The 21,258-nt window shown below is 42.0% G+C and overlaps 1 protein-coding gene across 1 annotated transcript; it reads left to right on the forward strand.

The window, feature by feature from the left end:
• Window positions 1–1,122: 1,122 nt before the first annotated feature.
• Window positions 1,123–17,713, forward strand: sypb (synaptophysin b). The gene is made up of 7 exons (XM_030119875.1): window positions 1,123–1,224; window positions 2,535–2,600; window positions 11,476–11,600; window positions 11,916–12,114; window positions 12,312–12,503; window positions 12,581–12,893; window positions 15,611–17,713. Exons 1-6 carry the CDS (start codon window positions 1,207–1,209, stop codon window positions 12,860–12,862), a joined length of 882 nt encoding a protein of 293 aa, XP_029975735.1. The 5' UTR covers window positions 1,123–1,206; the 3' UTR covers window positions 12,863–12,893; window positions 15,611–17,713.
• The last annotated feature ends 3,545 nt before the right edge of the window (window positions 17,714–21,258 follow it).

Genomic DNA, 21,258 nt, shown 5'->3' on the forward strand with positions numbered 1-21,258 from the left:
GCCATTATTGCTGTAAGTTAGCATATAAATTTCTCCACATAAGGAATGCAAAGAAATCAGAGAATGTTTTTGTTTCAAGTATTAAAACTACAAAGTCAACAGAAAAAAAGCCCTCTAAGGAGAAATATCTTAATATGTACATAGGTACAGTAGCAAATAACAATACATCATTACCACCTCTGACTGCAAGTCACCTCTCTGGCAGAGGATCAAGCTCATTTTGATTCAGGGGGCCAGTACAGTACACTCAAGTGTGCCTGACCTGTAAAATAATAGTGCAATTGGTGACTATGTCGTAGAAGCTAGAGTAGTGGACTTTAAAACAGAGGTTCACGGGTTTGATTCCCAAGTCACCACTGTGGCTCCCCGACCAAGACCCTTGACCTCACCAGCTCCCAGGAGGGCTCTAATGTGGCTGCCCAAAATAGAATGGATAAATGTGGAAAAAGGAATATCAATATCCCCAGAGGAATTAATAAAGTATGAGTCCGCTGGGATTGGCTCCAGTGCCTCTTGACTCTGGCAACATACCGTCCATCCATGGATGGATGGATGGACGGTACGTCTTCTATAAATAAATATTACTCAGAATTTTACATTATTCTTGGTTGTAAATTAATATAAGCTGTTCCCAAAGAGCCGGCCCATAAGATATGTTCCTATCACTGCTTAACATATTGTTATCTTGGGATTATCTGCACAAACAAACCTTAAGCGTCACCCCTAAACCATGTGTTCATTATTTCTCTTTTCTTTGCACTTGTCCCTGAACTCACCATGAACTTTCCGCAATGGACTCATCTGTTGGGGGTGGAAAAGCTGGTTTTTCCTACAAGAAGAAAGGAATTTGAGAAAGTAAACAGTTATTTTCTTAAGATGGTCACGCGGTCTGTTAATGAACCTGCCCTGACCTTTATCTGCAGCCCCCTCTCCTCCTCTTCCTCACTCCTCGGCTTGCTCCTCTCTTCATCATCACGCTCAGAGCGCTCTGAGAATAAAGAAGCCGCGCTCTGATTGGACAGCTCTACTCCCAGCGTCTGCAGTGACGCATGTGACGTCACCACGCTTCACACGTTCCTCGCCCAGTTCGTGACGCAGTCCGGCTCTTCCTCCGGGGCGTCTTCCTCCCGTGGGCTGTTCCGAATGAGACGCCTCCCTCCCTCCGCCCCTCTGATCCTCTTATCAGCGAGTAGCTAAGCGGCCAAGATGGATGTTGTAAACCAGGTAAGGCTTTGAGGGGGGAAATCATCGTTTTTGTGTCTAATTCGTTTTCAGAGCTGCAGTTTGATTTAGCATGAAGGGGATTTTAAGTCGCTGTGTGCTTTAATTGTAGTATTTTAATATTTTTCTCTCCAAATGATGCGCAGACCTTAAGATTTATTGCCGCGCTCTCGAGCCCTTGGACTTGACATGATAATTTATGCATTTATTTATTTTTTTCCTGCGAAAAAATCGTGCTGCCGTGCAAGAAAAGATATAATAACACAATTTTCCGCCCGTGGTGCTGCTGCGGTCGGTGTGACAGTCCAGAAAATGTGTAGGATGTCCAGATTGCTGCAGCAATGACATTTAAGCGCAGGAAGGAGACGACGTGGACCGTCATCTCCAGAGATTTAATCCTAATTGATTCAGATTGCCCGTGCCTCAATTAACGTGCTGTTGCTAAAGAAAACAAAGGAGAATGTGATTAATTTCCAAGGCCCTCGGTGTTTCGGACAGCCGCAGTAGGCCCGACACGGAGGAGGAGGAGGAGGAGGAGGAGGAGGAGGACGGTGCTCCTGCATCTCTATGGCCACGGACGACTCCTCTTCCACATAGCTGGACGCTGCACAGACAGAAAGCCATCCCTTGTCATAAATGAGCGGATGCTTCAGGAATGTAGTCAGTGCACGCGCCATCTCTTTATTATGAATGTGTGGTAATATGGAAAAAACATCGAGGATGAAAGTGTACTCCCCCTCCTTCCTTAGACTAAGAGAAACCCCTCTCTGCTGCTTATTCCTGTGCGGCCATTTATTGATGCACACACACACACACACACACACACACACACACACACACACACACACACGCTCACACACAGGGACACACCGTCTTCTTTGCGGTGTCGCATTCACCTGCGCACAAACGCATCTTCCCATCTGCCTTCCCGGTCAGACTTGTTCTGGTAAATAAATGAAAGCGGCCGCCGTGAAGCGTGCAGCAGCAGAGCAGGGAAAGAACCAGTTAATCAGCTTTGTCTAATTGTAATGCTGTGGCTGGAGCTCTTTCCCTCCCTCTCTGTCTCACACACACACACACAAACACGCCTTCCAAGTCCATATCAATATTACTTTACAGCACTTCTTCAGGATCTGTCTCACATTGCTGCTATACAGCACACACCTGCAGGTGCCAGCATTACACCAGGCCTGAGTGCCGTGCTGTGACTGTGTTTTTATCCATCATTATTGGGCTCGGTTTACTGAACTTTTAATATATAAATGTGAAAAATGAAAACCCATTTGCTTATGTGTGTTTCTTTGTGTTGACAGCTGGTGGCCCAAGGGCAGTTCACAATAATCAAACAACCACTGGGATTTATAAAAGTTCTACAGTGGGTGAGTCTTTCTGTTCAAACGCATGTATTAATGACTGTAATAAATGAGGCTCGGTTGTGAATGTGTTCCATTTCAATGAAAACTGTTATAAAATGTTTATGTTTTCAGAAGAAAATCCCACAGTTCGTGTGATCCTTTGCAATAAATCATAATTCCATGTCCCCATTTGACAGATTTGTGCCCTTCTTCCACACAGAGGTCATAAAGCTGCATGGTGCTTTAATAATGTATATGAATGTGCGCTGAGGAAAAAAAAAAAGGATTACTCTCCTGTGAGGGTTTGCTGCTGCACTGAGAGAGAGAGACGGCTCCTCCAGTTAATCACTGTGTTGCATGTGTTCACATAATGGCTGAGACTGATCCTGAGGAGTCTCGTGTATCCCGATGGTTATGATGATACAGCCTCAGCCGGCCTGAGCAGGAGACACCAGCAGGGTGTGTTACGTCACTGCTGTAGTAACACTGTGTCAGTTCACTGAGGAATATAATGACAATTTGTTAAATCCTCCATGGAGGACATGACCTCTGCATACTGGTGCAGTTTAGTTGAGTCTCTCTGACAAGATGCTGGTTTTAGCAACGTCTTCATTTATCAGTTTATCCACGAAGAGAAGCATAATTTATAAATAGACTGAATTAATTATTTAACTGGCCTAAGGACTGTAAAATATATGCACCTTATTGGTTAAACTTTCTTGGTTTCACTTGTTTTGAGGGAATGTGGCCTACTTAGCACATTTGTACGTCAGCAGACGAGCAGATCCACAGAAAGCTGAGGTTTCTACCTACTGTTTGTAGTTGCAAATCAGATTGAAGCAATTTGTATGGATGGATGTATGGATGGATAACAAATTCATAGATACCAATTTTTTACAAATACTTAAAAAAATACATATGGTAGTACCTCATGAATAAGAAACACTATGGACATGATAAAGTGAGCTAAGGAGCATGGCTGTTGTGTTATTTGGTAATCATGGACAGATTGGATTATATATATTCTTGCCTTTTTGTCTGATTTGATGGATATTTGTGACAAATGGACAAACATTACAGGAAAGAATGAGAAACCACAAGATTATGTAACAATAATACCAATAATAATAATAACAAGAAGATTTTTTTCTGCTGACAGTTACTCTGTTAAATAGAGACACGTGATCCTGATGTTTGCCTTCACTGGCAGCAGTGTGCTTGTGCAGAAACGGCTGCCGGCTAACAGCACTGCCGCTGTATAGCAGGGCTTTTTTCTGCAGCCTGAGCTTTACGGTGCAGGTATTAATTGCCCATGTAAGCCCTGCAGATATGTGACCTCCTTATGTTATGTTATGTTATGTTATGTTATGTTATGTTATGTTATGTTATGTTATGTTATGTTATGTTATGTTATGTTATGTTAACAGTTGACAGTGGTTCCCCACCTGGGGGCCTGGGGGAGGTGGGTGGGGGTGGGGTGGGGGTGGGGTGGGGTCAGAAATCATGCAGGCCTGAGAGTTTGTCAGGTTTTTGGTGGTCCACATAAAATTTGCACACGTCAAAACAAAAACATAGCTGTTTTTTGACGATCCCTCTTTTGTACGTGCATAAGAGTGGGTGTGTCCACCAGCATTTGTCCTCAAGGTGACGTTTTGGAAAGTCAAATCAGAGAGATCTAGAATATGCAGGGCAAAAGTAACACATGGTCATGACTGGGGAGATGGTACTAATTGATTTTGGGAAATACAATCATCGGATAATTAGATAATCTGCTTTTTCAGTCCCTCGTGTGAAAATAGATCTTTCTTTGCTGTTTTCAGTCCATCAGACATTCACTGTTGTTTTATCAACTTGAGATGTATGGATGTTTGGACAGATGTTTGAATCTACCAGAAGAGGTCACCTTGAGTTATATAATGTACATTTATTTAAACAAATTATCGATTTTCTGGTCGGGCACAGTAACTACATAAAATATTAAGCACTTTTCAGTACATTTCACTCACAGGTTTGTTGGCTCTATTAATTAGAATATCCATGCAATACTTTCACAAATGCCTGTGAGAATTTAGATTTTTAAAGGATAAATCTGCCTTGGTTAAATAATTATCTTATTAATCCTTTGGACTCTTTTACAACCAGTTTAAGCAGTGATTTATCCTTCAGGAAGACCTAATGGTTTTAATTGTCTTTGCCTTTCTAATAATCATTAAATATTTGCTTGAGACGGTGCTCTGTGTACTCTCCGGGAGGGTATGAACAGATGGGCTGAAGCAGGGAGTGCCCCTCCTGTGGATGGGTCCCATAATTCTCAGCTGCCCTCCCCTTTCCTGCTCAGCCTGACAACACGCGTAACGCGACTCAGACGGAAACATGTGTGGCAGAGCAGGGCTGACAGGGTCCCCGCGCTGTAGCGGGCTCTGCAGATATGCTGGAGAGCAGTCGGAGGCATGAGTTGTGCTGCATGACTCTGTAGTCCTTCCCTGGAGCTGTGTGAGTGTGCCAACACCTCACCGCTGCCTCCCTGGGTCACTGCGAGCCGTCCGCCAATCAGCAGCCGCTCTCGGGAGGCCAGTGCCCATGAATCATCTGTCAGAGGGCCGTGCGCGCCTCCACGTCAGGCGGGGGGAGGAGCTGCCGGGGCTGCCGCTGCTCTTTCTGGATTAATACGGGCATGCATTACTAACAACACCGTGTTTTTTAAGGAGGGAGGAGAGGAGCCACCCCACACAAGAATTTTTCCCAGATTCTTGAGCAGGGCTCAGTGGAAACAAAGCAACAGTGGAAAAGATGCCTCCAACTTTTGATCGTTGTTTGACATGCAATAACAGCAGCTTGTTCTCCTGTTTAAATTGAAGAGATTTGAGGAATTGGACCAGCAGCATTTTGGCCTGGAGGGTGTGTGATTTTCCTAAAGTGCCATTTCTGTGGCATGCGTGTGACTAACAGCATCTTGCATGCGTGAGTCATGTAGCTATACCCACTTCCCAAAGCCACCCCACCCTACCCCAACCCAGCACGACCCTCTCTCTCTCTCTCGCTCTCTCTCTCTCTCTCTCTCTTTCTCTCTCTCTCTCTCTGGAGAATAGCGCTGACAAAGCTGAGACCTGATGGATGTTGGAAGACATCGAGTTCCCAAATACAGCTGATGTAGAGCCCCACCGTGGCCTCCCGTCTCCGCCGCTGCAGCACGGCCCTGCTATGCTGAATTTAATCTGCATTCAAATTTCTGCTCTGACTCATTCTCAACAAGCATAAAAAGGCTGTTTGTGAGAACATGAAGTAACAGCCTTAGTCGCTTTGGCGTCGTCCCTAATGTGTAATAAAGGCTGTTGATTTTGCTGTAGCTCGGAGGGCTTTTGCTGTACAGACACTCTGCGTGGTTATTACTCCAGGGCCTCTGGTGAAGGCTTACACAGCTTGTGTTTATTTCTGTGCTTCTGTGCTTTTGGCATGTATCTTTCAATGCAGTCGGTCAGATTTTTACACACTGTTCTGTTGGCTATTCTATGGAGAAAATCTTATCAGCAGTAAGTCATATATATCTAGTATTTTAAATTATTCCCCGTTGATATGAATAGCCAGGTTTTCATACTCCGCGCTGGTGTTTGTGTGCATGCCTGAACTGATTCTTACAGACAGAGACAAAACCAAAACGGGACAGACAGTGTGAGAGCAGCAGTAGCAGACAGATCGGTTGTGTTTCAGAGTGAAGGATTGTGTATCTTCACAGCACAGAAGAGTTGACAGCCATCCAGCATACCAGGAGGGGGAGAAACCCGCCTCTGCCTCCTCGCTGTGTGAGATACTGCCAGGAGTGTTACCATGGCACCTAACGCTCAACGTGCCACCATTTCTTTCTTTTTTTCTTTTTTTTTTTTTTTTTTTCAGTCTGGCCATCCCACTCCTTCCTCTCCATCACTCCTCCCTCCCCTGATATATCACAGTAACAATGTAAAAGCGCAGCTCTTATTTGTGCTGCGGCGCCTCCCGTTTCGGTTCGGATGACCTCCCGCCGGGGTTTCGTCTGAGCTTCAAACGGGGCTTCGGGCATGGCAGCACTAATGAGAGCCTCGATTTACTCCAGACTGAATTATCACTAAAATTATCTTAAAATCATGTACGGAGTTGTGCACAATGGGGCGTGGTAATTACCAGATTTGGCCTCTAGTGCAAGAATAAAGTTGAGCTTCGTGATATTTTGCAGAAAGGGACATCAGATGATAAATGGACCTCACAGTTTTCGACTCTTTTAAGGATCTTTTGACTATTAATCACGTTCGCCCAGACTGATGGCGCTCTCACTTCTTTGGGGGTAATTTGAGGTGTGTGGAATCAAGCCGCTGATCATAGAACTGGAGGACAAACTGCTCCAGTGGCTGAGACACAACCTCCTTTATATCAATCATTATCATCTAAGACATGTGAAAGGTTGTAAAACTCTGTACAGGCAGTCACGATGAACTGTGATAACATTTTACAAGACGTATACAGTCAGCTAAGTTCAGTTTGTACATTACTACAATTTACGATAGAAACTTCCCTACACCCTCATGATTTCAGTGTTAAACAAAAGCTTTGTCAGTTAGTAGACCATTGGAGCTGCTTAGGTGGTCCCAGACTCTAACACAAGCTTTGATCATATTCCTGAAGTATAAATACTTCTAGTTTGTTTGTATTTGATTGGGAGTATCCAGGACAGCGTAATGTTCTCACAGTGAGAAGACTCTGTCTGTCAGAGTTTGTGTTTTCTCACCAGAAAATCCTTGTCAAGTGAGATTATTGTGCATCCTGAATTGCTCTTTGGTGTGTGCAGGTGGTTGTTTGTGATGGACAGGCAGCTTTCTTAAGATGTACCCGTCCTTCTGTACAACATCAGCTGGGACAGAATCCAGCTCGCTGTTATCCAAAGTTAGACAGAGCAGGCTTTGACGATGGAGTGAACGATCACTTTTCACTATCTCTTCACGCTTTTCCAACATCCAAACTATGTTTGACCTAACTGAAGCGGGCGGGATCACACATTAAAGACAATTCCCTTGTGTATCCATCAGCTCGTCTCCAGTGCAGCTGCTGTAAAGAGGATAAAACCAAGAACAGAAAAGAAAAGGGGTCTGGATTTTGGGCGAATGCTGTCTGTCGAATCTGATGTGTGTGGCAGGGAGAATTAGTGACCACATGGCTGAAAGCAAACCGGATAATGGTGACTGTGGACCAGATTCAGAGTGGTCTGAAGATAAAGAGGATGTTTGAAGCTGTTGGCCGAAGGAGCAGAACTGGCTGCTTAAAGAACTTTTTTACTCTGGAGTCCTCTGGAGTTCAGAGCCCTTTAGTCTATTACTGTTACCTGAGTAAAGAGGTTTAACCAGTATTTCAGCTTCAGCAAGGGGCGTCTGTGGCTCAGGTGGTAAATCGGGTCTTCATTCGATCACAAGCTCCGCAATTTGATCCTTGCTATGTCGTGTCCCTGGGCGAGCACCATAAATGGCAGCTCCGTTGTCGTGGCTGTGTGTCAATAGATGAATGTGACTAAGCACTTGTGTCTCATAGGGCGCTAATATCCCCTGACCCTCGGTGTCAGAGACAGACAACTGTAGACCCCTTTACCTAAACCAGCTTGCATGTCTTTTGATTGCTGGAGAAATCTAGAAAAAAACCCTCACGTGCATGTTTTTCTTTATTTTTTTTAATAGCAACATCGTTTGGTATATCCTGTCCTCGTTCTGACGCTAGTTAGACCAGGCCCAAGCCCCCACCACCCCTCAACTTCAATAAAGCAAGATGTTTTAGTACATACTGATGCTATTTTCAAAAGATAAAAGGCAGCAGATAGGGGAACTGCAAACGCTGCTGGCACGATTCCACTGTATTTAATACTAACAGCGTCTGCTGTGTTTTATTTTATGTAGTCTGAGACTACTTTAATTCTTTTGTCACACTTTTTGATGTAAAGTATAAAGTACCCAGTATGGCAGGTAACCGTGTATTCATCACATTCATCATCACTGTCATGCTGAAGAAAAATCTGAACATTTGATGACTTGACATCTTTTCATGTCTTTTTGCACATACGTGAGAGTACTGACGATGGTTTGTCTCTTGCACTTGTCTTTTCCCTGAAACGCACAGGAGGGAGGGTAATTTTAAGTCAAACAATTCAACAGCATGTACTCTACTAAGTAAGTCAGTTCATTTGAAAACTTCCTCGTCTTGTTGCTCAGAAGCTCTTGTGAGTTTTGTTGCTGCAGAGATAATCTCTTATCAGATCTCTCAGAAAATCTGACCTGACTTTTAGTTTTCTGCTTATTATTCTTCTTCCTCAAAAAAGGAGAAGACAACTCGCAGAAGCGGCACTAAATGTTGCTGTTCATTATATCTACAGTTACATGTCTCAAAGAGGATAGTGGAAGATTAATATCAGGTCAGCAGGAACACTAATGCCTTAAAGAGCCATAATAGTAAACACAGGCAGCACCACGGGGCAGTTACACTAAACAGAATTAGGTGGATGGTCCATGTTTTTCAAATAACATATTGGACTGTGTGAGGGAGTGTGCTTACACTGCAGTCGCTGCACATGCAGCAGATATTGATTAACGGTACAGCTGCTGCAGCATTTCTACTCCGTTGGCTTATGGTCCAACACAGAAAAAAAAAAATCAACATGAAACACACCTCTTCGTGCTATTCTTCTAAATCTGTGCTGTGTACGTGAGATGTTTCCTTCTCAAGTGTTAGAATTATCTGTTCCAACTGAAATGAAACTGTAGAGTTCGACGGTTTCCAGCAGATTTTTTTGCTCAGAAGCTTCACCACAGATGGCCAGTGCGTGTGCGTGTGTGTGTGTGTGTGTGTTTTTTTTTCTTCTTCTGTGCTTGAAATTTGGAATAGCTGTTGTTTATCAGCCTTCTCATCTTCTCCTCTCCCACATAATTCTGCCTCCCTTCATCACGTTGACAGTTATTTGCATCGATTATTAAAACCTGTTAATTGGTCTTTTGCTAACAACAGAGAGAGAGAGAGAGAGAGAGAGAGAGAGAGAGAGAGAGAGAGGTGTTTGAGATACTGGAAGAGGACGCTGGAAAATAACAAAGAGCCCTGCGGCATCAGAGGAGCAGGAGTGTGGTGGTGGCCAAAGTGAGGCTCGCTTCAAGCAGCCGCTGAGTATATATATCCAACAAACAAGCCTCCTGCTCACATTAGCTGAAAGATTACTGTAAATAGTTTAGTGTGTTGATGCCTACAGCAGGTAGATAGTACTACAAGGCTACCGTTAAGTAGAAAGCCTTATTGTGCGTGAGCTCATGTGCGGGGGGGGGGGTGTGATGGTGTCTTCCTGTGTGTGTGTGTGTGTGAGAGTGTGTGTGTTGTGGCTGGCTCTACAGTAGCTCGTAGATGAGTATTTGGTGACAGATGGTAGAGCACCTCAGTCAGATTAATAGCTGGATTTTCCATCCAATCGGATCTGGCCTGCAGCGTCGGGAGGGTGTGGTAAAAATAGTCTGGCTTGTCTAATCTGCTGCATGTGTGTGTGTGAGAGACAGAGAGAGTGAGTGCGCTCTCGTGCACCGTCCTTTGACGTGACTCTCTGTGAAGCAACAGACAGACGGAAAACCACCGGCTGCACAAGGGTTGTTGTGCCACACGGTATTTCGCAAAAATGCTGCAAAAACAACCACTGCAAAAGGAACATCAACATAAATGGACTCGTAACCATGACAACGGGTGCAGCCCTTCGCCGCGTAACCTGGCGGTAACGCTGCATTTATTTGCACTCGGTGAATTTATTAGCGGCTGTCGGCGATTGGTGGATCACGATCAGTCTGCCTGAGAGCGTGCAGGTGGTGATGCTGCAGTCTGCAGCCTTCAGTGGGAATCAGTCAGCTTTGTTTACCTCGTTCACATCGTCACAACAATGGGCACAAAACAGCCATTTTTACCCCTAATCACATTTTATAAGGAGTCATTTTCAAGCTTCAAAATGAAGATGACACGGCGTACAGACGTTGTTCTTTATGCATACACTGATACTGTATTAACTGAGATTCCATGCTTTCCAGATGAAGTTATTTTTATTTGTTTGATTTTTTTGAAAGTTATGTTAAAATTCCCAAATGTACTTTTAATTAAACCTAATTTTCTGCATTTTCTGCATTTTCTTTTACATCACTAACTGTTCTGGGCTCACCAGGTGACGCAGCAGGATGCAATGCTTGTTCTCTTTGCCAAAATATTAAAGTCTGAGTGATCCTTCTTTTCCATTTTCTATAAATGTATTTCCACTAAAAGTCCTTCAAAGTAATGGGTGGTTGTTTTATACATGATTGACTTTTTCAGTCGTCGACTGCAGAAAGCGGTTAAACACTTTCCTGCTGGTTCAAGCTGATGTCTGACGGCAGGTCTACTGTTGATGTGGAAGAAACTTCCCTCTGAGATTTACTTCCGCAAGAAGATGCGTCAATATTGTGAGGGCAGGGCTGAGAAATCCAACCAATCCTGTTTGTGGATGCAGAATTGGGAAGGCGCAGCATGAGTCATCAGATATTTGAAAGCAGGTGATTTGATGTGGATCCATGGATGTTATTTGGCACAGATCCAAAGATTGATAAGCTATTGTTGACCCTGTAATAGATTTGTGCATGAACATAATTACCGGTTTAGTTTGACACTAATATGTTACACAACTTGAAAGCGGAGGCGGGGCAGACTAATCTGCCCTGTTCCCACCCACTCGATCTGCTATTGATCCTAAATCAGCCTGAGTGTAGCTGAATGATGTGACGTCTGAAAAAGAAGAGCCATATAAATGAACCACTTTGTGTCTTCAGTTTGTCACCGTTTGACATGTCAGAAAGGTTCACTGAATTTTGCCTGTTTTTTTTTCTCCTCCTCCCTGCAGATCTTTGCAATCTTCGCCTTCTCCACATGCGGCAGTTACAGTGGCATGTTCAAGTTGAGCGTGGAGTGTAAAAACCGGGAAGAAAGCAACTTAGCCATAGAAGTACAATTTGATTATCCATTCAGGTGGGTTTCATTGTCACTGTGTTGTTATTGGCCCCAGTGTTGTAGGAATAAAGCATTTTTAATGCACATATTGTTATAAATTGTACAAACACATAACTCATTTATACTCAAATGCTATGAAGTATGTACAGTTCATGCAAATATAATAGAAATCTTTCATATTTGCACATTAAAATGGTGTTTTTTTTTCCCACTATTTACTGATGAGTGACCATCACACCACGTACCATGTATGGTTACATCCACGTTTGCGACATACTCTCAGCTCTTCTTGCACTTACTAACACCTCCTGTGTCCTGTGTGGATGTTTTCAGGCTCCATCAGGTTTACTTCGATGCCCCCACCTGTAAGGGAGAAAATGAGGAGCGTCTTTTCCTGGTCGGGGACTACTCCTCCTCGGCTGAGTTCTTCGTCACCATCGGTGTCTTTTCCTTCCTCTACTCTATGGCAGCTCTCTCCGTATACTGCTTCATCCTGGAGAAGTACCGCGAAAACAACAAAGGGGCTCAAATCGTAAGTCCAGCATTATAATAATTATTATTATTATTCTCAACTTTTCAAAATGTTTGCGTCAGGATACACGAGAGACAAAGACATTACATGCTGGCCAAAACCTGCAGTCATGATCCATATAAAGGGAGCAGCTGAGCAGACTAATGTAATTTGTTTTTAATTTATTGATAGTGTTATCCTGTGTTGCTGCTCCTCAGGACTTTGTCGTGACGGCGGTATTCGCCTTCATGTGGCTGGTGTCTTCATGTGCTTGGGCTAAAGGCCTGTCGGACGTGAAAACAGCCACTGATCCAGAGAGGGTCATCACTCTAATCTCAGCCTGCGATGAACCAGAGAACCGCTGCCGTGAGGTGTACGACCCTAAGGTCTCCGGCCTCAACACCTCCGTGGTAGGTCTCACATGCTGCACTGGATGAAAACGCTTCCATATGACGACGATGACCACTATGTCCTTTCTGCTCTGCAGGCTTTTGGCTTCATCAACCTGATCCTGTGGGTGGGAAACCTGTGGTTCGTCTTCAAAGAGACCGGCTGGATGGCCGCCTTTGCCGGAACGTACGTCCCGTCGCAGGAGAAGCAGCCCGCCCCTGACTCCTTTGGCCAGGGAGGCTACGGACAGCAGGACCCCTACGCCGGCTCCCAGGGAGGCTACCAGCCCGAGTACGGCCAGCAGGGAGGCTACAACGAGGACGGAGGCTACAGCCAGGGCTATGAGCAGCAGCCCACCTCCTACTCCAATCAAATGTGAGCCTTCCCAGCCAAACAGCAGCTGGAGAATGGTGAGTGAAACATGCTGCTTAGCAAGACGTCAAATAGGTTTCAGAACTAATGATCAGTTTTATGTTTTCTCTTTCCATACTGCTCTTTTCACATATCAAGAAGTTCAGTACCTGTTGAGGTTTAGTCACCATCAGCTTTGTAAATAATGGCTTGTTCAGTAAGTAGTTCCTGCAACTCAGCTCCTTTGGTAGTAATGCAAACAGCGCTCAGCTGATGTGTCACAGCAGCACTACAGCAATAACAGGAGGTATTGAGACAGGCTTAACCAACCGGGACTGTTAAAGGTGGTAAAGGTTACTTTCGCAACCGCTTACTTACTACTCATACATTGTGAGAAGTAGAGAAACTACTTGTATGATAGGAAAACGGTAACTGTGACCAATGATTAATTTTGTGGAACTTGCAAACTGGCTGCAATGCAAGTGTTATGCAAACTGAACCCTGACGTTTGCTGACTCAGCAGTGACATTTTCTCAGTCCTAACTGCTGAAGGATGTGTCCTGATGAACACTGACTCTTAGATATACAAAGAACATATACATCCTGAAGCTCGGCGTTAACACCAGTATAAAAGTTGCTGCTCAAATGATTCCCACCTGTGTCTCCTTAAAAGTTCATTGATTTTTCACTTTTTTGCTACAAAAAAAAAACAACACACTTCACAAGACACACAATGGGAGCTTCTCCTATCCTGTTAATGCACATTGTCGAGATCATTTTTAACTTTGTTTACCTCAAGTGATCATTATGAAATAATGAATTAACTGGTGAAAAATAGCAAATGGATGTACATTTTCCCTCCATCTCAGCCTTTAATCCTCATGTTGCGTATGCATAATGAAATTCCTCCGTGATGAGCAGATTAATGGACAGTTTCTAGACTCAAAGCGTGTCATAGAACAGCTCTCCGTTCCCTCTCTGATCTCCTCCAGCTACACACTCACCTCGTCTCCCTGCTCTTTGTTTTCGTCCTCCTCGGAGGAGTCTGAAAACGCAGAGTCAAAGAGCTTTTTGATGTCGGGCTGGGAGACGGTGGAATACGCTACCTGACTGCTAAAACTGTACTACAGTCCTGAAAGATTTAGAAATGCCCAGAGCCTTCTGCATCAGAGGGCCACTCGTCTATCTACTTCTGATTCTAATCTATATGATATACCTGCAGTTTGGTTTAACCCACACGTATTGTGGACATTTCTGTCCCTTTGGATTTGGTTTTTTTGTCTTTTTAATTTGTCAGTCATTTTGGCCTGACTTGTCAATGTGGTCCATGTTTTTGTTTTGAATTCACGTTTAGTTTTTTCGAATAGATCAATAAAACACTAGAAATATGGCTGAAAAATGGCTGACCACTTAATCTGATGCTGCACAAAAACTGAAGGTTAAAATGAAGCATCATGGTCAATATTTTGCCTAAACTTTGTCATATCCGTTCTGTAAAAAATTGCTCTATAGAGAAAAAAAATAGCATTGTATTCTCTTCAAAGATAATAAGCGACATTAATAAACAAACCGGCAATTTAAAGAGTTGTAATCCTCTATAATTACATTGCTGGTCTTCTTTTGGTTTTTTTTGGGTAGGTAGTTTTTCAGATTTTGTCCTTAATGAACTAAGAGGGTGTTGAATGAAAGTCACTCGTGAAAACAGATAATATTATACTACAGTGGTTAAAAAGTTCAATTATGTTTAAAAGTCCTCAATAATCCTCTCATTTGTAGTCGCAGTACAGAAATACTGCATGAACATAAAATAATCCCATGCCGAGCTGTTTATTGTGCTTCATGTGTTTGCGTTTAGTTCTCCTTACTGGTGTCAGCGCCTAACTGGAAAAAAAATAGTGTCATAAGGTTGGGATAAACTGTTTATTCACACATCGTGACATACAGTAATTGCCTTCTGCCATTTATTGCAGCAATGCATCAAAGTGCTTATTAATGCTGGTACAGTGTACAGCGTTCCAGAGTTCTGTTTAAACAGCTCTAAAATTTTGATTTTCTATTATTTACATTCGTTTAGCCATGCTTTATTCTTTTTTACTCCCCAACATGGAGGGGTTCTCTGCGCAAGTCAGAAAATTCCTTTTTCCTCTTCCTGGCGTACTGATCGTAACGATGAATCAGACGCGTCAGACAACAAAACTCTGGTATGGAGGCGGCTAAGAACAGCAGCAAGCTAATGAATGTGATTTAATGATGATGAGTTTCTTGTCATTCATTTTGAAAAACTGCCTCATGGCAGCATGAATTAAAGCACAACCATCTGCAAACTCACCTCACTGGTAAACACAGCAACAAACAAAGATTATTCCTAATGTTATGTTTAAAAAAACACGGTAATGTCCACAGGAAAAGCTTTAAAAAAGACTAAATGACTGTGATTTTTTTTCTGTTTAAATGTAAGTCAAGCTATTCATCGATTAATTTCCATTTAAAGTGAAAGAATTTTAACGTGTGATTAATTAATTAAAATTCCCTTATTAAGTCGATAATTTTGTTAAATACAATTACACCGTTTAGAAATAAACTTAATAACTCAAGCCGGAAATAGCAGGAGGAAGATGACTTTATTGTGTTTTTATATATATATATATATATATATATATATATATATATATATATATATATAGTTATATGGAATATATGAATGTGTGTTGATGCATTTACAATTTCTTTAATACTTTCTTCCCTCTCTGTCTCTGTTTTTTTTTTCTCTACCCAGGGTGACCTTGTGATTTTGGAGTGTGGCTCTCGACCACCACCTGCATTTCCACACTCCTCTGTTTGTCTGTTTGTGTATCTGTGAGTTGACCAGCGGAGGGAGGGCGGCATGGAGGGCAGACACCGGTGGGTTGGGGAGGGCGTCACCTCTGGGGGAGCAGGATGTTCGGGCGGTGGGGTGGGGCGGGTGGGGATGAACACGCGGGGTAAAATGGGTCTTTTTGCTGTAACATGATGTTTATTCTCGTGATGTATTTAACTGTAGAAGACAACGGAGGATTGTCTGTTTGGTTATACGAGAAAAACTTGAATACAAATACCAAAACATTCGTTGATGAACATTTAAGAGAAATCTTGTAATGGAAAAGACTTACATTTATGGAAAAAAAATTGTAGTAATATTTAACTTGGGAGAATGTATTTGTCTGTGCTGTGTAAATATCAACATGCTGATATATATGATTATATGTACACAGTTGAATAATTGTGCACTCCATATTAGTTGTTATACAACAAATGTAGAGCACAGAGTTATTCAATTGGATTTATTTTGGTTCTGTTTAGGAGCTCACATAGTTTAGCCTTTGCCCTTCAGTTCCCTTAAACTAACCGTAACACAATCATGATTTTATTTACCCATTCAATCCTTTTTATTTCCCATGAAGTTATTTTTCTTAAATTTGATCAGCATTACTGGCAGGATTTTAGGAATCAGGGCGGAGGCTGGAGAAAATGTGATGGCAGGTATAGAAAGGAAAACAGAAGAGATTTAATCTATATATATATATATATATATATATATATATGAATATATTTAAGTGAGCTCAGAAAGAGTGATATATAGTAATAGTAGTGGTAACAGTGGGTTGTAAGTAGGCTGTTTTAACTTTGTTTTTATATCTATATTTTTCCATCAAAAATCACTGTCAAGAGAGGATGAATTCTTGTGATATACTGAATATTAAAAATCCTGACGTATAAAATCAAAACCTGCATAGGGATAAGAAAATTAGTAAGCATGGTAGCATCCCATATTTGCTGTGCTGTTTCAGAAACTGCTATAGTGCTATCAGTATGGAAATTGTGAATTGGGGCAGTGAACAATGATTTTAGCGACGTGTGTGTTTGTTTATTTGTTTGGATTTATGTACCGACATCAGAGTTTTGTCAATGAACCCCGTCCTGTGTTCGATCGCCTTTTATGTGGTCCAGAAAGTTGTAAGACAGAGTTATATAGTTTTTTAACTGGTGTTTCTATCACACTGTAATCAGCGACATGCATACTCACATCGACATGAACTATAGGCAAATGAGATGAAGTATAATAAATTTCAAAGATCTTGGTTATGCCATGGGAAACTACATATTATTAGGAGACAGTCTGAATACTTCCGCATCCTCAAACCTTCTTTATCTCTTCTCTTTCTGACCGCAAGTCTGCATGCATCTTACTCCTTATACTCCCAAAGCTTCCATAGACATATTTAAGAGGCTGAGGCTCAAAGCTGCAGGAAAGCGTTAAGACTACACAGTAAATATCGTGATACCTTTCGATCCATCGTAGTGGTTACCGCACAGCACACACTGAACAGCAGCTCTGCTATACTCTACTTGTCAAAGCACAATGTTAGTGCGGCAATAATGACTTCTTTCCAGATATAAATGCACCTCTCCGACTGCCAATCCCCTGTTTGGATATTCAAGATCGTATTTTGCCAAATGGTAAGAGTTTGTGTGTTGATTGGTAGTTTCGCTTCCACAGTCCTCATCAGAACGAGTCGTGGTCCATTTCCAGGATGTCTCTTCATTGTACAGCCTTTGATTTCAGTCATTTAAAAAGAAAAAAGAAAAAAAATCAGGGTTCTTTCATTCAGGCAGTGTAGAAGCACCTGGCTTTTCTTCCTCCTCTCGTCCTCCCACCTCTGTTTCTCTTCCCTCTTTCTTTCTCTTTCACTGTAGCTCTTATAAATATGCTGAAATGAAATATACTCTGTTGTTAGTGGTGAATGATGTCTTGTGATACTCTCTACGCCTTTGGATAGTGCTGTGTTTATTGTGTATGATGTATTCATATTAGTATTTATGATAATGATAAGTCAGAGAAAAAAAATATCCAAGACTCTCCAGAATTCTGATGTATTCTTATTATATGGGATTCATGTGAAACAAAATGAAATAAACTTGAAATTATTCTGTTGAAGGTTAAACTGTGTTCTTCTGTTCACTCACAGATGACATGTTTGTTGTTGTTGTTGTTGTTGTTGTTTTAATATATGGTACAATTTCACTGATTTTGTTTTGCTGTTAGTGAAGTTGGACCATTATTATTCTCGTTCCACACTGTGATGTAGTGGTTAGCAGTCTTGAATCACCACAACATGGTCACTGATTCGAGTCTGGACTCAGTGTGGACATTCTCCTTTTCCCTGCATGGGTTTTCTTCTGGCACTCCAGTTTCCTCCCGCAGTCGGAAAACATTCATTTGACTCTAATCGTTGACTATAAATTACATCCAATGTAATGTCTATGTGTTTGTTGTGACTGTGTGTTTCTCTGTGTTTGTCCTGGGTGGGCACTGGAGCTGCTCCTGAGCTGGATAAAGTAGCGTAGAAGATCATCATCGACCTTATCTAAAGAGCACCTCTATTCAAAAATGTTTCACACCGTGCCTGAACACAGAAAAATGAGATAACAAAATGCAGTTCATTATAATATCGTCCAGGTGGTTTGGGGTAAATTTAAAAGCAGGTTTCTGAAACATGTCACCACTTAAAAGCAGGTCTTTAAAAGAGAGCTTGGATTCTACCAGCCTTATCTCCACAGGCAGGTTGTTTCAGGTTGACAGAAAAGGCACAGTCACCTTTGATTTCCAGCCTCGACTTTGGGACAATCATCAGGGCTCTGTCTGAAGATCTGGACTGTGCACTGGCTGGCAGGGGGATGGAGCAGGGGGGCTGCGGTCAGTTGGGTGTTTAAAGTAGTAAGTGAAATTGTAAAATCAAATCTAAATTGGACAAAGAGCCAATGCACAGAGGGCATGGTTTGGATTTTGTGATGTCTGTTAAGATGGATTAATGAGCTGCAATATACATTTTTAGAGCATGTTTGCTAATATCAGGCAGGTCGATTGTAGGTCGATTGGTTTGACACTGCATGCAACATAAAAACACATTTACCATAAGGAAAACGGTTTGACGCTGTGTGGTTTTGGTAAGGATTCATTTTTTTTGTGTTCTCATTTCATTGAGGTATATGTAAAAAAAAAAAAAAAAAAAAAATCAGTTCAACCTATAAGTGATGCACATTTGATTCATAAAATCTGAGATTATGTGTGCACCAACTGAAAAAAGTGTTTAGAAATTTATTTTATTTCGTGGTCCACATACAACACATTAATCTCCTCTAGACATTCAACTAAATGCTTAATAATCATTTATTTTGAATGAAATGATGAATTTAGCATTACTGTTTGCAGTTTTTATGACTGACTTATAAATGTGCACATACACAATCTGTCTGAAGTGGTTACATTCAAAAGTTAAAGAGTGGATGTTGCTCTCAGAGTGTCAAAGAGTAATCAAATGTATTTACATTGTTATGTACATTCATTTTGCTGTGTTTTTTCTGGTGAAGTAGATTAATCACTGTGAGAGGGACACACACTGTAATCTCCTCCAAAGTAAAAAATAAAATAAAACTAAAAGCAGCTCAAGAGGAATACCAGAGGAGGGATAACCCATCTCCCAAGGAAATTGCACCACTCGTTGTCAGGAAAGGCATCCTGCTTGATACGTGTGGCAGGACAAACAAACAAGTTGATTACAATCTGCTGTGGTAACCCGGGAAGGAAGCCGCCTGAAGATGATGAGCATCTTTCTTTCTATTCCTGCACATAACCACACACAACCATCCATCTTTTATACCGCTTTATCCTGAGAAAGGCTGAGGGGTAATGGAGCAAATCCAGCTTATTATGAACGATGGCAGGATACAACTTTGACAGGCCACCAGTCCATCACAAGGCAATCACGGAAAGACAGACAATCACACACTCACATTCCCACCCAGGGGTAATTGAGGGTCACCAATTAGCCTCATGTGCAAGTTTTTGGTGTATGGGAGGAAATAGGAGTACTGGGAAATACATGGAAGAGCATGCAAACGCCACATAGAAAGGTCAGTATTTGAACACATGATCTTACTGTAGTTCAAGAGCACCGACGACTGCTCCATCAACCATACATATACAGTTTTATTATCTACTATAGGCCTATATATTAAACATAAGCTGTGCTGTAATTTGTAACTGAGTATAGTAATCAAACTACTGTATGTTTCTCGTTGAAATCAACATTATTTTACAAACATGCCATGTTTTTAACATATTCTTCCTGTACAAATGAAGGCATGATTTTGCAGAATGTTTGTTTTATCCTGTAAAATTTAAATGTACAAATCGGCAAAAAAAAAAATCATTAATTTAGGAAGAACAATGCAATTAATTTTACAGGAATTACTCTTTTGAGACTTCACAGTTTTTTTTTTTTGCTTTTTTTTATTTTCACAGAAAAAACATGCATTTTCTACACTACATTTGATATGCAGTTGCCAAGTCTCGCTTAAACAAAGAAAATCAAGCTTACGGTCCTTGAGGAGATCCTGGATGAGGCTTCCTTTTCCCCTGAGGGAGCAGATGTTCAGAAGACTGAAGGAGACATCGATGTTGTCGTTCGAGCGAGGAGCGTTACCTGGAACATTCGCCGACCTAGCCAGGGGGGCTAACACGCTGTGGTTGACAGACCGGCCGGTGTTTCTGGTCTTCTGGTGGTTTCTGGTGTTTCTTTGTCACTGGTCACAGCGGACAAAGAGTTTCTGAAGCAGTGTGCTTCCCACATAAGACTTCAGCCCGACAGTGGCGGTGCTCCACCCGCCCCCAGTGTTAATTTCATAGACTAAGATGAAAAATATTTGTCAGCGAAGCTTTTTCAAGGACGAAGAGGAAGACGAGACTACATGAAAAGTGTCTATGCATGACGTTGATGGAGACGAAAAGTTATAGACACGTTCGTCAACGAATAAGACGAAACAAAAATGTTAGGCTGAACGAATGGATGTGAGATCCAATCACAGCTTCTCATTTTGTGGGACGAGTTGGGCAGAAGTCCAATAAGAACGAACCAAATTGTCATGTGGGGTCGATCCTCCCGGAAGCAGAGCCATGAGTGCGCATGGTACAAACAAATGAAAACACTGTATGGTACACAGTCACCTTCGCAGGAAAAAAACTACTACTACGGTATGGTGGTTTAGTTTGCAGAACGTAAAACGTTCCTTTGTAAATGTTTTGTTTTATGCAGCCGAGGCGGTCCTGTAGAGCGGTCCTTTAGAGCGGTCCTGTAGAGCGGCTTGATTCATTGCATACAGTGAGAAAACAGAATGTCAAAACTGGAACTTCAACAGCCTTTCGGACGCAAACATGACATGACGTTTGGTCAAACTTCACATATAACAACAAGGAGGTTCAGACCACCTGCAACGTCTGTGAGGGAAAATTGAGAGGAAAAAACACCACTAACTTGAAGCAACATCTGAAGACTAGTCACGGAGACATATGGGCTACGCATTGTTATTTTGTATGGGATAAACTTT

Source organism: Salarias fasciatus, chromosome 20, assembly GCF_902148845.1.
Source record: "Salarias fasciatus chromosome 20, fSalaFa1.1, whole genome shotgun sequence".
Lineage (NCBI taxonomy): Eukaryota > Metazoa > Chordata > Actinopteri > Blenniiformes > Blenniidae > Salarias > Salarias fasciatus.

Coding starts and splice junctions, on each gene's coding strand:
- sypb (XM_030119875.1), top strand. Junction 11,601..11,915: donor CAATTTGATTATCCATTCAG/GTGGGTTTCATT, acceptor GGATGTTTTCAG/GCTCCATCAGGTTTACTTCG. Junction 12,504..12,580: donor CCGGCCTCAACACCTCCGTG/GTAGGTCTCACA, acceptor TCTGCTCTGCAG/GCTTTTGGCTTCATCAACCT.